The following is a 12,080-nucleotide window of genomic DNA, read 5'->3' as shown; positions in this document are numbered from 1 at the left end:
TCCTTGGAGTGGAAGTACTGCTTGCCGTTGTCGCACGTGCGCTCAAAGAGCTCCACCTCCTTTACACATTGCGCGATATTGCCGTCGTGTTGGAAGAGGCAGTCGCGGAGCGGCTTCATTTGGCAGTAGTCATCCTTCTTCCTCACCACCTGCTTCTTTGGCATCCTATACGAGGTTGCGCACGGTCTGGTACGCCTGCGCGTGTTCCTCAATCTTTTCGTCTCCTAATTCCGAGGCCAGTGTTTCGCAGCCCTCGGCGAGGTCTTTGGCGGCCTCAGCCAGTCCGGCGTCCCTGAAGCAGAGCACCAGCACAGCTTTGTCTTTTTCGTCGATGTCGCCCGCCTTTGATATCCAATATTGTAGACATGCTTTTTTTATACACAGGGGGAACGCTGTGGCCCCTAGCAGGTTGTATTGGGAGCTTAGCGCGCCCGTCCCGACGAGCGTCCTGACCACACGGTCACCCCCCTCCAAGGGCATCACACATTTCGCCGCCACGGATTCCAACAGCTCCCTCACGGCAGCTTCCATTTGGGGCCAAATTGCCTCGGCGTTCAGCACTAGGTTGCCGAGCCCCGTCTTATGGAGCCAAAGGCGCACCGAGCCTTCCTCGCCATAGGTGCCCAGGATTCCATCGCCAGCTGCGGGGCCCTCCATCTCGCGCACGTCGGTCTGCCATTTGTTCACCACCTCCGACATCCGCGCGGTGAAGGCGTCGACCACGCCGTTGTCGCCCCTGGACGCGTAATTGCTGAGCGCCTTGATTTGCGCGGTGCAGACCTCGTGAGCCTGCAGGCGTTGTTCAATGTCGGCCACCAGTTTGAGCGTGGATTCCGAGGCCGCCTCGTTACATGCGGCCTTAATTTTCTGGAGAACCTCGGTCGCAGCCTTGAGGAGCTCCTGTCCAAGGTCCAAGCCCAGGAGGCTGTACACGCTCAGCAGCAGCTGATTTTGCTCCACCGATTTTAGCACCGCCACAACCACCACCTGCAATCGCTGGTTAAAATCGACAACGTCGTCGAGTTCCGCCTTCTTCGCGTTTCCGACTATTAGCTCCATAGCTTCCTTCCAACAGGCCTCCTCCATGAAGTTGGTGTGCTCCGCCGGCTTTGGGGGCGAGATCTCGTCGTTCTCATCCGGCAGGGGTGCGCCCAGTATACGCTTCAGGATCGCCAGTGCGCCTGGGTTCATGTTGCGGCAGAACAGCCAGTACATGGCGGAGGCGAGTTGGTGCGCCAACAGCCACTCACAGCCTGCGGTACACGCGACAGCCGCTTTGTTGGCGTCGCCCTTCAACGCCTTCAGCCTGTGGGTCCATAGGCGGTTAGGGTCTTGGCTGTAACGCCCCTTTTGCATGAGCAGGCACAGCGACGCCTCCATCAGTGTCGCCAGGCTGCTGCTGCCCAGCGCCGCTTCGCATTTGCGCAGCAGTAAAGAGGTGTTGTACTTCACTATCGACGGTATTCTTTCGAGCATCGCCTTTAAATGTTGCGGGTCCATTGCCCCCGAGATCTGCCGCCGCCCCGATTCCAAATAGGCCACAAAATCGCTCTTATCTACCCCACCCTGCGTTGTCTCGACGTTTGGTGTCCTACCCGCTGCTTGGGTCTCTGCGGGAGCACCTGGCCCTGTGAGGTCGGAGCACTCTACCAGCTGCTCCACCAGCGAGATCAATGACGGCGCCATCCCGATCAGCTTGAACGACTTGAGGAACATATTCCTCTTGAGAAGCCGGAAGTTTTCCATCGAGAGGTTCTGCAGCGTGTGCACGCTCCTCATGATAATGTCGCCACGGTTGTGGCCCTCCCCCTCTTCGGAGCCCTCGCCGAACACGCCATCCTTGTCTCGCACTTCGCCGCAGCGACCGATGAACTGCTTGAGGTCGTATTCCGCGACGGGTTCGCTCGCTGCGTCGCCCTCTGAGGGCCTCTTCAGGTCGAAAGTCCTGCTGTGAAGAGCGAGGTCGTTCAGGGAGGCCTGCGCCTCCCTGACCAGGCTGCACATTCCCAGCATGTTGCCGGAGTAGAGCTTTATCGGCTCCAACTCCTGCGTCATGACGTCCTTCATCCCGTTCTCGAGCTGGTAGTTGGCGAGGTGCATGTTTTGCAGCGTCTTCATGACCGTCATTTCGTCGGTGTCTGTGAAGAGCCGCTCGAGGTTGAGCCGCTGCATCTCCCGCTCCTGCTCTATGGCGGCGGCGTCGCCGACTGCGTCAACTTGCGCCATTGCCCCGTTAAGAGCGCTTCACTGTTACGCCAGGCTGCGGTGGCACACGTCCACGACGCCACTAACCAACATGACGATCGTAAGGCTACGCGCAACGCATTGACGTGTCGCTGCCTATTTAAAGTGACGCCACGAAGCCGCAGGCTGCAATGTGCAACCCAGACAACGCCCAAACGCAGGTGTGTTACGCGCGCCAGGAAGGCTCCCACCTGCAACGCCAGCAACCGCGCCCAGAAGCCCGCAGTACCACAAAATAGCGCACATGTAACAAACACACATTCGTGCAAAACCGTGGTATACAATTTTCACGTCACCGGGCTTATGGCTGCGCCACGCTCATACGGCGGCGCCGGCTGCCGGCTTATTGCGGCTAAACCGCCGGAACAGTGCGGACCCCTTACGAAGGACACCTGTCACGTACGCACGATCTTATGTATGTCATATATATTACGACAGCTACCGCTGCTGTCTATGTGTCTCTATTGGCCACACCCGTCTTTTCCTGAAAAACTCCATCACAGATCGCTTGCATCCGCAAGACGCCCGTACAACCGATTGCTGGTCGTCAGTTGCTCGATGCTGCGCCCGTGGCTTGCTCAGCATCCGCGACCGCCGCTCAGCGAGCTGCAGTTCCGAATTTTACATAAGGCCGAACGCATAGTCCCTTTCCCTGCGTAACGCGCGACAACCACGTACCGCGCAAGCCACAGTGCCCATTGATGAAACCATACGCTTGAGATAGCAAAGATGAATCCTGTCGTCGGCAACTGCCTCCCCTCACCTTGCGAACGCCACTGACGGCGTGTCCGTCGCGACCTCGTTACGATCTGTCGCGCCCAGCACGCCTCGTAATGCTGCGATTGTTGCGTTTTGACTGCTTGTTCACAGTGAGCGACTCCCTGACGTTTCGGAGGTACTTCAGCGCGTCGAGGGTGACGCGCCTGCCCTTCAGCTGCAGCTGATGGACCCACCTGTAGGAGTACCCGCGCCTCTTGCACGTCTTGAGGCAGTTGTACGCCGCGATGTCCCACAGCCCCAGCACGTAGGCGGCCTTGTAGAGCTCCACAATGGTCATGTCCCCGAAGGTGCTCTTGGCGGCAATCTTCATGCCGTTAGCCGCGAGCACGGGGTCGCACAGCTCGGCGTTCTTCATGCGGTCGAGGTGCAACACCTTCCGGAGGTTGGTGCGGCCACTGGTGCCGATGGGTATGTTGAACCCGGGGTACCACCGAATCAGGGCGCCGGGTCTGATCTGCGTCTCCGCGAAATTGGCGAACTTGACGGCCTCCTCGTAGGCCGCAGCCTTCCCGTACGTGGCGGCAGCGAATGCCCTGGTTTGTCTATCCTTGATTGCGCCTTCCTCGTTGCTGCTCCACCAGGTGACGACGTACGCCTGGCGCGATTGGTCCCACTTGACCGTCGGTTGGTAGTTGGACGCACCGGTGCTGCACGCCAGCAGCACGTCGTTGAGCTCGCTGCTGGTGGCCGTCACGGTGGCGACAACCTTCTCCTTGTGCAGCGTCAGGGTCGCAGTTTCGCCCTGCTGGATCTTGCGAATGTATACGTACGTTTCCTCTGGGGGAGCCACTTCGCAGGTCAGGTCGTACTGACTCCCCAGGTCCTCAATGTAGTGGTTGCCGTCGAACGATTGCTGCAAGGTGAACAGATCGACGTCGAGGTTGTCCGTTTCACCCTCCTTCATGGTCTCCACGATGCCGCCAAACTGGTCCAATCCGTCGACGCCGCCATGCTTGAACTTATCGCTATCAAGGAGGGAGCCCACGACCGTTAATACCGGTGACCCATCCTTATCAATGGAGCTCACGACATATTCGCCGCCGCGTACGGACGCTCTGCGGTCACCGTAGAGACCAACGTGCCTCTTGCCCCCGATGTTCTTCGCGTAGGACCCGTGCCTGGTGTGCATGACGGGCACATCAACAAGCCGCTCGGCCATAGCTGCTCTGCGCCTCTCCTCGACCAAAACATCAATAGGTGACCTCGGGAAGTCATTTAAAGGTTCCTCCTCAGCTTTGTAGACGATTTCGGAATCCACGACGTCCACCTTGACGTGGTCGCCATCAATGGAGCTACACAAATCGCTTTGGTAGGTCGTCAGGTCCGCAGTGGCCTCAACGAAGCTCTGCTGACGGGCACTCATGTACGGTGAGTTTATGGTCGGCGTTCTGGAGACGCTCTTGCTGCGGATGACGTAGGCACCGTCGTGGCTGCAGATCGGCTCCAAGTTGCCGAGACCGGTCAGCTGCGGCACGTTGGGCGTCTCAGAGGAGGAGTCGTAGTAACAGATACTCGCGGGAGTTGCCGGCGTCGCCGGTGTAGCTGGAGTAGCCGGAGTTGCTGGCGTAGCGGGCGTCGGCGCCACGGTGCTCGACGAATCGCCCGAACGTACGTACATGCTCAGGGCACTTCGGCTCGGAACCTCATACGCATCATTGTCGAACATGATGGAAGAATCCATCTTACGTTTAAACACCTTGCTGTACTCCTCAAAATGCGTGTTGAAAGTGGCAACGTCGTCCGTGCTCACTCTGCCCAGTCCGCGCTTCCCCCGCACCTTCGTAGAACCTCTTAACTGCGACACCTTCACGCGGGGCATGTAACCACTCGGATCGTTCAGCGAGGAGAGCGCTTGCGAGCCCATATCCACGTTTTGGCTTTTGCTACGGCGATACTTCGACCCAACGCTAGGCACCTCGGACGCAGGGCAGTGCAGGCTCGGGGTATCGTAGCTGCTGCATACGGAGCTCGATATGGCGTCGAAGCCCCCAACAAACTCTCTTCGATCGAACGAACTTGAAGCCGAGTTCTTGCACGCATCGAAACTGCCCAAGCTGCTCATGGCAGTTTCATACGGGTTCAGGTGGTACAAGGAGCTCTCCAAGCCGATGCTCTGACTCCTACCGAAGTCGCCTTCAACATCCGCCGGCTGCAACACATCGTCCTCCTTGTACACACCTGGCAGCATGTAAGCGTCCAGCGACTTCAATGCGTCAGGCCGTGAGTATTGATCCGGCGTGCTGTACTGCTCAGATGCTGAGTAGTGATCCGACACCTTGAATTGATCGGATGATTTGTAGTCGGTGTAAGTTGACGGCAACTCGAAGTGGTTCCCCAGGCCGGCAACGTAGCTGTCCTGCGATCCCCTCGGCGTCGGAAGTTCGTACCAGCTGGTCCAGTCCGCGAGGTAGCTCGGCTCCATACCGACGATATCATCTCTGTATTCGCCCTGCGTAGCCTCAACGAACGCATTCTCGCCCGCTACCACGGCCGCCACGGACTCGCCCAGCACCAGCGGCTCCAGCGTGGAGTTGTCCGGCAGCATCGGCTCCCTGGACTCGGAGAACTGGTCCCCCTGGTACTCCGCGTAAGACGCATCGTTGTCAGAATGAATGAAAGGCACCATCTCGGCGGCTGCGCTTAAACGTTTCTATCACGTAACCTGTGCCCAACTCGACTTCTCCAAAGCCACCAGTTATTGCGGCCTGCGATGCACCGTCAAGTCCCGATTTTCATAAGCGTTTTGGGGCTACTCCCCGAGAACTACACGCCCAGTGTGTAGCGCAATCAATCTGAAGCTTTCAGAAGACAGCAAGGTGAGTTGTAAATGCAGTCACCTTGTTTTACGGCCCGATTGGGACCCTGCGAAATCTCCTGGTATCCCGCTAAAATAAGCTGCGAACCACTCCCCGTGTAATCCACAGGACTAACGGTCCTGTAGTCCAACGGCAGCTGCGCGGAAGGCAGCTTGAGCGCCTTCGGACGTCCCTGACTCCTGCGCCCGGGGCGGCCGCCGCAGACGGTGTGGATGTGGGTGTGTTGGGGGTGTAATGGGCCGCGTTCAACACAATGTTTGACGTAAGAGCCGGTTCCTGATGTATGTTAACCCCGGCTAAGTTGGCCTATTTGCCAACTTCTGGCACAGCAGCGAGCAGCCGCAATTCAATACGCACCTCGAAGGCAATCGCGTGCGCTCCAGGCTTGTCTGCTTCTCGTCGATCGGTGGTCTTCGGTGCTTGCCGTAAGCGGCTGCGGTGAAAACGGCAGACAATAACTCAGTGGAGTTCAGCACTGCTCGAAACCCCCACCTGTAGCATATGTGTGATTGTCTAAGCCTCCCCAGCGTCTTCTATTCTCAGGTGTAATGGTGCATGTGCACACAGAATAGCGCCCGGCGTTTGTAACACACCGCCGAAAGCTGACAAAACCTGTTTCACGGCGTGCTCACTGGTTTTTGTTGTCAGCGCGGTCATTCTCGGTAGTTGGTAATCCGCGGAGCACCCGCCCTCAGGAGGCGTCAAACGAGTCCGGAGCGCCTCACTTAGATCCTTCCGTACCCGGTTGGTCAGCCGCTTCTCTTGTACTTATCGCAAAGTGTGACAAACTTGGATTCCAATACAAAATTTTGGGAAGACCTGCGCTTCCCATCGGATGTGGAATCCGGCCCACAATGTGATATGAGAAGGTGGCCGCCAGATCACGCCCCTTAGAGACGAAAAAAATCGAGGGTTGGCCCCAGTCGGCGGCGGCGGTCGCCGTCGTGTCTCATGCACTTCGACGCGCCCTATGCGATGAGCGTGCAGCAGGGCAGCGACCCTCTGCCACGCAACTGCGCAATTGTAAGGACTACAACTGGCGCTCCATCGCTGGCCCAATTTAGTTTTCGTTGTTTTCCGTTTTGTATGACAGCCGTCACGCCTGCGCGATACTGTGTCTACCTCTCCCTGTCTCGCATGAGCATTCGAAACCACACAAACGTGCATTCGCCTATATCGTGTCTATATGCGTCGCCATCCGCTTTGAGCCGACCTTTTTATTTTGCAAAACAATAGATTCGCGAGTTTTACGGCGGTACGTGCAATGTGCGCCGCCGAGAGGCGCTTCGTGGCGCTTCAGCGCTGAGCGTGATTCAAAAGTTCATGTAGACACGTTTTCTACCGTGTTGGCGCTGAACCATACGTTTTGTCAATTGCTGTTATGACCACATGTGGCTTGTCTATTTGGGTTGTTTCACGAATTCTCGACTTTTCAGGGCGCAGCACGTCCCTCCTTCTCCGGCAGCATTGGCGATGTGCCGTCACCGCACTGCCGCCTTTTATGCACCCATTAGGTGCGAAATGCATTATAGCATAATACAAGATGCTGCTGTAGTACTTGGTGACGTATGTGGAGCACTCTAGTAGTTTATAGCCGTCGTGCCGACCGTGCGAAGGCGGTGGGAGCAGAGACCGGTGCTGTGAGCGTCTTCCACCCTTCTTTACCACCCGCAGCAGTACCTAATTTTAAAGCTTCGTTTACGGTTGAATGGGCTCCATTCAGCTGAAGTAATTCGTAGGTGTCCCTTGTTCGGTGTTGACGCCGCCGCACCTAGGTACCGTCGGCGACGCCACGAAACATGGCGCAATCCGGCGCTGCCCGTTATGGGCATCTGTATAGTATAGCTGTGTGCCGGCCTTCTCGCCTTGTGCGATGTGAATGTGCGCTGTCGCCGTGCGAGGCGCACGACATCACTATGATGCTGTCGTTCCTCAGCCTGACGTCCGCTCCGCCTACGTCGACCGTTGCAGAGGGATTTGTCTCTACGTGACACCATGCCACTTTGTGTTAAGATGTAGCAGGACCGCACTGTCATAACGGCTCACACACCGCCATCATGCATCGCAGCGTGGTCTTTCTTGCGTCGTTAGCGTTTTTGGCACACGCTGCTTGCTTGTGTTCCGAGTCTGTCGGAGCGAGGAGGCGAAAGTTTCCCCCGTCGATGCCCGGCCGGTTTTCCCAGTCTGCAATCCAGGTACACCGCAGTTAAGCCCTTTGTGTTTATGCGATAAGTGGGCACTTCTGTTACACATCTTTTGGGAATGCAGTTCTAAATTCAATGTGTAGGCTGGACGTAACGACGAGAAGGGTGTTATGTCGCTGCTTTTCCACGGGCCAGTGGCACCGCGGCACATCAGCTTCGGCATAGAGGACTCCAACGAGGTTGGTGGCTGCATCTGACTGTGTGACTACGTGACGTAAGGCCACGTATTGCCCGTGCGTGTCTGTTGTGCCATTGTGCCCCGAATTACGTGCCAAACATGCGCAGGGCGTTGCCAAGGAGATTGCCATCGCGGAAGGTTCGTTAAACATCTCCCGTGTACAACGTGCCGTAGACATGACCACGCTCGAGAACACACTCAACAGGTTGCAAGAGAACGAGCAGAATCAGCTCGATGCCGTCCAGGAGTCCATGTTCCTGCAGAACGCGCAAATCGACGAACTCCAGCGGTTCATTTCGCGCCCACCACGCAACACAACAGCCGTCAGTAAACATGTAAATAATTAGATATCGCCACCTTCCATGAGGGCCGGCGACCACGGCGATGCTTCCATAACGGGGCGCTCACGCGTCGGCCACTCATCCGAGAGTACCGTGTAGTGCTCCTGACATACGCGGTTTGTTGAACCACGCGGTTGTACTGCCTGGATTCGAATTAAAAGTAGCAGTGGAAGCCGCTGGGTGCCGTGATTCTATGCGTAGAACGTGTACTTGCGATACTCGGGTGACCGTTCTGCGCACGGCGTCTTGGCTGCCACAATGGGCCAGGATAGCGCCAATGCGGGCGGCCAGTCCACCGTGTTGCGCGAGTTGCGGAAGCGCAGCGGAAGCGCCGCGAAGAACTACCTCAAGAAGCTGGTAGGTGGTATCACGTGTTCCCGCAACGCCGCGCAGAAGCGGAAGCAAAAGCCCGTCGGTGAACCGGAGTTGGCCGAAAAGCAGTCGCGAACCGCGCGTCTGCGCGATGTGCTGCGGGACCATTTTGGCGACCTGGAGGCGCTGCAGAAGGATGCGGAATCCGTCGATGTCGAGTACGTCGTGCCCACGGGTGTGGGTGGCGAGTTCCAGGAGGTGTTCGACCGCTTCGCGCAGCTTGAGCGCATCTCTTTGGACCTCGAGCCTACGCCCGAAGAGCCGGAGGCGCCAGTGGAGAACGAGTTTGACTCGTCCGATGAGGACGAGGTGGACGAGTCGCGCCGCACGATGGGCAGCAAGAAGAAGCTCAAATTGATGAACCGTCCCACCCTGGCGCAGCTCAAGCAGATCGCCGACAAACCGGAGGTAGTGGAGTTCTGGGACACCACCGCGGCTGACCCCAAGTTTTTGGTTTGGCTGAAGGCGCAGCGAAACTCCGTACCCGTCCCGTCGCACTGGAGCGAGAAGATGCGTTACATGCAGACACGTCGCAGCTACGACAAGCCTGCGTACAAGCTGCCGCCGTATATTGAGGACACCAAGATTGCGGAAATCAGGTCGGCTCTGAGGGAGAAGGAGGCCAACAAAACGCTGAAGCAGAAGATGCGCGAGAAGGTGCGACCCAAGTCGCACAGGATGGACATCAACTACCAGGTGGGTTCGCGTGCCAGCGTTCCGCGTGGTGACAGTGATTGCAGATTCTTCACGACGCTTTCTTTAAGTACGCCACGAAGCCCGCGATGACCAGGTACGGCGATGTGTACTACGTGGGCAAAGAGATGGAGCTGCGTATGCGCCACTACAGGCCAGGTCACATGAGCGACCGGCTGAAAAAGGCTCTGGGTGTGGGCGAGAACGCGCCGCCGCCGTGGTTGATCAATATGCAACGCTTTGGGCCGCCGCCGAGCTACCCGAACCTGAAGATCCCCGGCGTGAACGCGCCGCTGCCGGAAGGGGCCTCATTCGGGTTCCACGCCGGGGGCTGGGGGCAGCTGCCAACGGACGATTCCGGCAACCCCATCTTCGGCTACATTGACTCCACGTACTACGAGGACGGCCACATTAACAAGGAGCTCTGGGGCGAGTTGCCGAAGGATGAGACCGACGACGATGCCAGCGAGTACTCGGACTCTTCTGACGACGAGAAGGCTGAGGAGGGTACTGCCGTCGTAGCGCCGTCCGTGGAGACGCCGATACCCGTCGTTAGCACCGGGTTGGACACTCCACTTGACATGCGTGCTCCCGCCGATCCGCCCAGGGCAGTGCCGCGCAAAGCGTACACGGTTCTCGAGCCCAAGGCCACCAATCGCAGTGCGAATGCGCTGTTCGGGTCGCAGATTACGTACTCGATGCCGCCAGTTGCGACGCCAATTGTAGGTCGCTTTGTGCACAGTGCTCACATCCGCTCAGACACCAGTCACCGGCAAGGCCGGCGCCGCTACGCCGCTGGGAGGCATGGTAACGCCGTCTCTTCAGGCCGACGGCGCGATGAGTGCCGACGGGGTGATGCGGCAGCTCAAGTTCTACGAAAACAAGGCCAAATCGGTTCAAGAGGCTGCCGGCCAGATCGTCACCGAGGCTGCGGAGCCGAAGCGTGCGAAGAAAAAGAAGGAATTCAAATTCTAAGCTGCCTAAGAAAAGTCGGCGCAACCGCGCGAAAAGCATCACGCGGCCTTCATCGATGCACATTAATAATTAAGTATACACCTTTTGTATTGACTGCACCATGGCGGTTCGCGAATCAGCGTTGACGGACCCTCAGGTTGCCGCTATGTACGACCACGTCTCCAGCGGCGGCGAGTTGTACTGCAAGCGCGACCTCGAGTGCCTGATGCGCCAATTCGACATCAAGCCTTCGCAGCACCGCGGTAAAGTGCCAATTGCAAATGGACACACCGCTGCAGAAGTTGTGAGCCAGCTTCTGGAGGAGGGGTTGCTCTGCACCCAGCGGTTCAAGAATGTCATAGTATTCTGGTGAGCACCGCCGCTGCTCGCGACGTCTTACCTCACGTGCAGGGCGTCGGTGCCGTCGTCACGCGTAGGCGGCAAGAAGGTGGAGGCGCCAGTGCGTTCCGAGGAGTTAGTAGCCATTCAACTGTCAACCCCACCCCATCGTCCACAGGTGCGACCTTGCCAACCTGCAACTGCGGTACTGTACGTTAAAGGAAGAGCTGGCCAAACTGGAGGCAACTAAGGGCGCGAGTGAGGTACGTAAGACGGGTGTACATAACTGCGGGCTTCGGCGTTATACCTCCTTAACAAGATGCTGCAGTCAATGCGTGAGAAGTGCGGGATTATCCGGCACGAGATCGAAGTTCTGGAGGAACAGAACACGGCGAAGCGCAAGGAAGCAGCGGAGAACCTTGATGATGAACGTAGGGAAACGGAAGCCTACCTCACTAGGTAAGAGACTGGCCTCCAACAACCGACGCCGCCATTGATCTGCAAATATCATACAGGTTAAAACACAGCGCCAACGTGCTGCAGAAGCATGTCAGCGAGGTTTATTTAGTGCCTAATGAGGCATGATCGACCGACTGCGTCTATGGCCGCAGCATCGCGGACCCTTTATGCAGTTGCGGGATAGCTCGGCAAGCAGCTCCGCGGTGATCCAACGCAATTTTAATGTCAGATATTATGAATGTTGCGATAGGTTGATACGGTTGCAACCGATCTTTCTCCTGACGCACGGATTGGGCGCAGTTGCGTATACCGACAACTGAACGGCGCATCAGTTCTGGAACTGGATGTTGTAGGAGCCGGTATTCTCATCCTTGTTTACTTTGAAATTGTCCAGTGAAAGACCTATCTTACCCAGAAGGGTATTGCCCAGGTCCTTCAGTTTCCCCATCATTTCGTCCTTCTCCTTGGCAAACTCCTTTTCGGCTGCGATGTAATGAATGTTTCACTACGGTGGGGAGAAGACATCATACATAAAACCACAATTTAGTGGTGACTTCCAACATATGGTTGCGTGCAAATTGTATGACTTACCTGCAACTTTAAGTTTGCAGACCTTGTCGCGATATTGCGGCTCTATCGTGCCATCAAGTTCCACCGCTTTATTGAGATCAGCAAGAGCTTTCTGATGCATTCCCATTTT

The 12,080-nt window shown here is 57.2% G+C and overlaps 6 protein-coding genes across 6 annotated transcripts; 3 read left to right on the top strand and 3 right to left on the bottom strand.

Moving 5' to 3' along the window:
- Positions 1–165: 165 nt before the first annotated feature.
- On the bottom strand, positions 166–2,226 carry BBBOND_0404750 (hypothetical protein, conserved; the record flags this gene model as incomplete). Its single annotated transcript, XM_012914721.1, has 1 exon — positions 166–2,226. The coding sequence occupies one exon, from the start codon at positions 2,224–2,226 to the stop codon at positions 166–168; it is 2,061 nt and encodes a 686-aa protein (XP_012770175.1).
- Positions 2,227–3,046: 820 nt separating this feature from the next.
- On the bottom strand, positions 3,047–5,650 carry BBBOND_0404740 (hypothetical protein, conserved; the record flags this gene model as incomplete). Its single annotated transcript, XM_012914720.1, has 1 exon — positions 3,047–5,650. The coding sequence occupies one exon, from the start codon at positions 5,648–5,650 to the stop codon at positions 3,047–3,049; it is 2,604 nt and encodes an 867-aa protein (XP_012770174.1).
- Positions 5,651–7,756: 2,106 nt separating this feature from the next.
- Positions 7,757–8,569, top strand: BBBOND_0404730 (hypothetical protein; the record flags this gene model as incomplete). The annotated part of the gene is made up of 3 exons (XM_012914719.1): positions 7,757–7,804; positions 8,128–8,223; positions 8,330–8,569. 3 exons carry the CDS (start codon positions 7,757–7,759, stop codon positions 8,567–8,569), a joined length of 384 nt encoding a protein of 127 aa, XP_012770173.1.
- A 252-nt stretch (positions 8,570–8,821) lies between these two features.
- On the top strand, positions 8,822–10,603 carry BBBOND_0404720 (splicing factor 3B subunit 2, putative; the record flags this gene model as incomplete). The annotated part of the gene is made up of 4 exons (XM_012914718.1): positions 8,822–8,920; positions 8,957–9,631; positions 9,676–10,350; positions 10,388–10,603. The coding sequence occupies 4 exons, from the start codon at positions 8,822–8,824 to the stop codon at positions 10,601–10,603; spliced, it is 1,665 nt and encodes a 554-aa protein (XP_012770172.1).
- Positions 10,604–10,703: 100 nt separating this feature from the next.
- BBBOND_0404710 (hypothetical protein) lies at positions 10,704–11,418 on the top strand (the record flags this gene model as incomplete). Its single annotated transcript, XM_012914717.1, has 4 exons — positions 10,704–10,951; positions 10,994–11,056; positions 11,100–11,184; positions 11,386–11,418. The coding sequence occupies 4 exons, from the start codon at positions 10,704–10,706 to the stop codon at positions 11,416–11,418; spliced, it is 429 nt and encodes a 142-aa protein (XP_012770171.1).
- A 290-nt stretch (positions 11,419–11,708) lies between these two features.
- Positions 11,709–12,077, bottom strand: BBBOND_0404700 (-Tetratricopeptide repeat protein 1; the record flags this gene model as incomplete). The annotated part of the gene is made up of 2 exons (XM_012914716.1): positions 11,709–11,863; positions 11,972–12,077. 2 exons carry the CDS (start codon positions 12,075–12,077, stop codon positions 11,709–11,711), a joined length of 261 nt encoding a protein of 86 aa, XP_012770170.1.
- Between the last annotated feature and the right edge of the window lie 3 nt (positions 12,078–12,080).

The sequence above is a fragment of the Babesia bigemina genome, assembly GCF_000981445.1.
Source record: "Babesia bigemina genome assembly Bbig001, chromosome : V".
NCBI classification, from domain to species: Eukaryota; Apicomplexa; class Aconoidasida; order Piroplasmida; family Babesiidae; genus Babesia; species Babesia bigemina.
The sequence above is the reverse complement of the archived record's forward strand: the minus strand, read 5'-3'. Positions and strand labels throughout refer to the sequence as shown.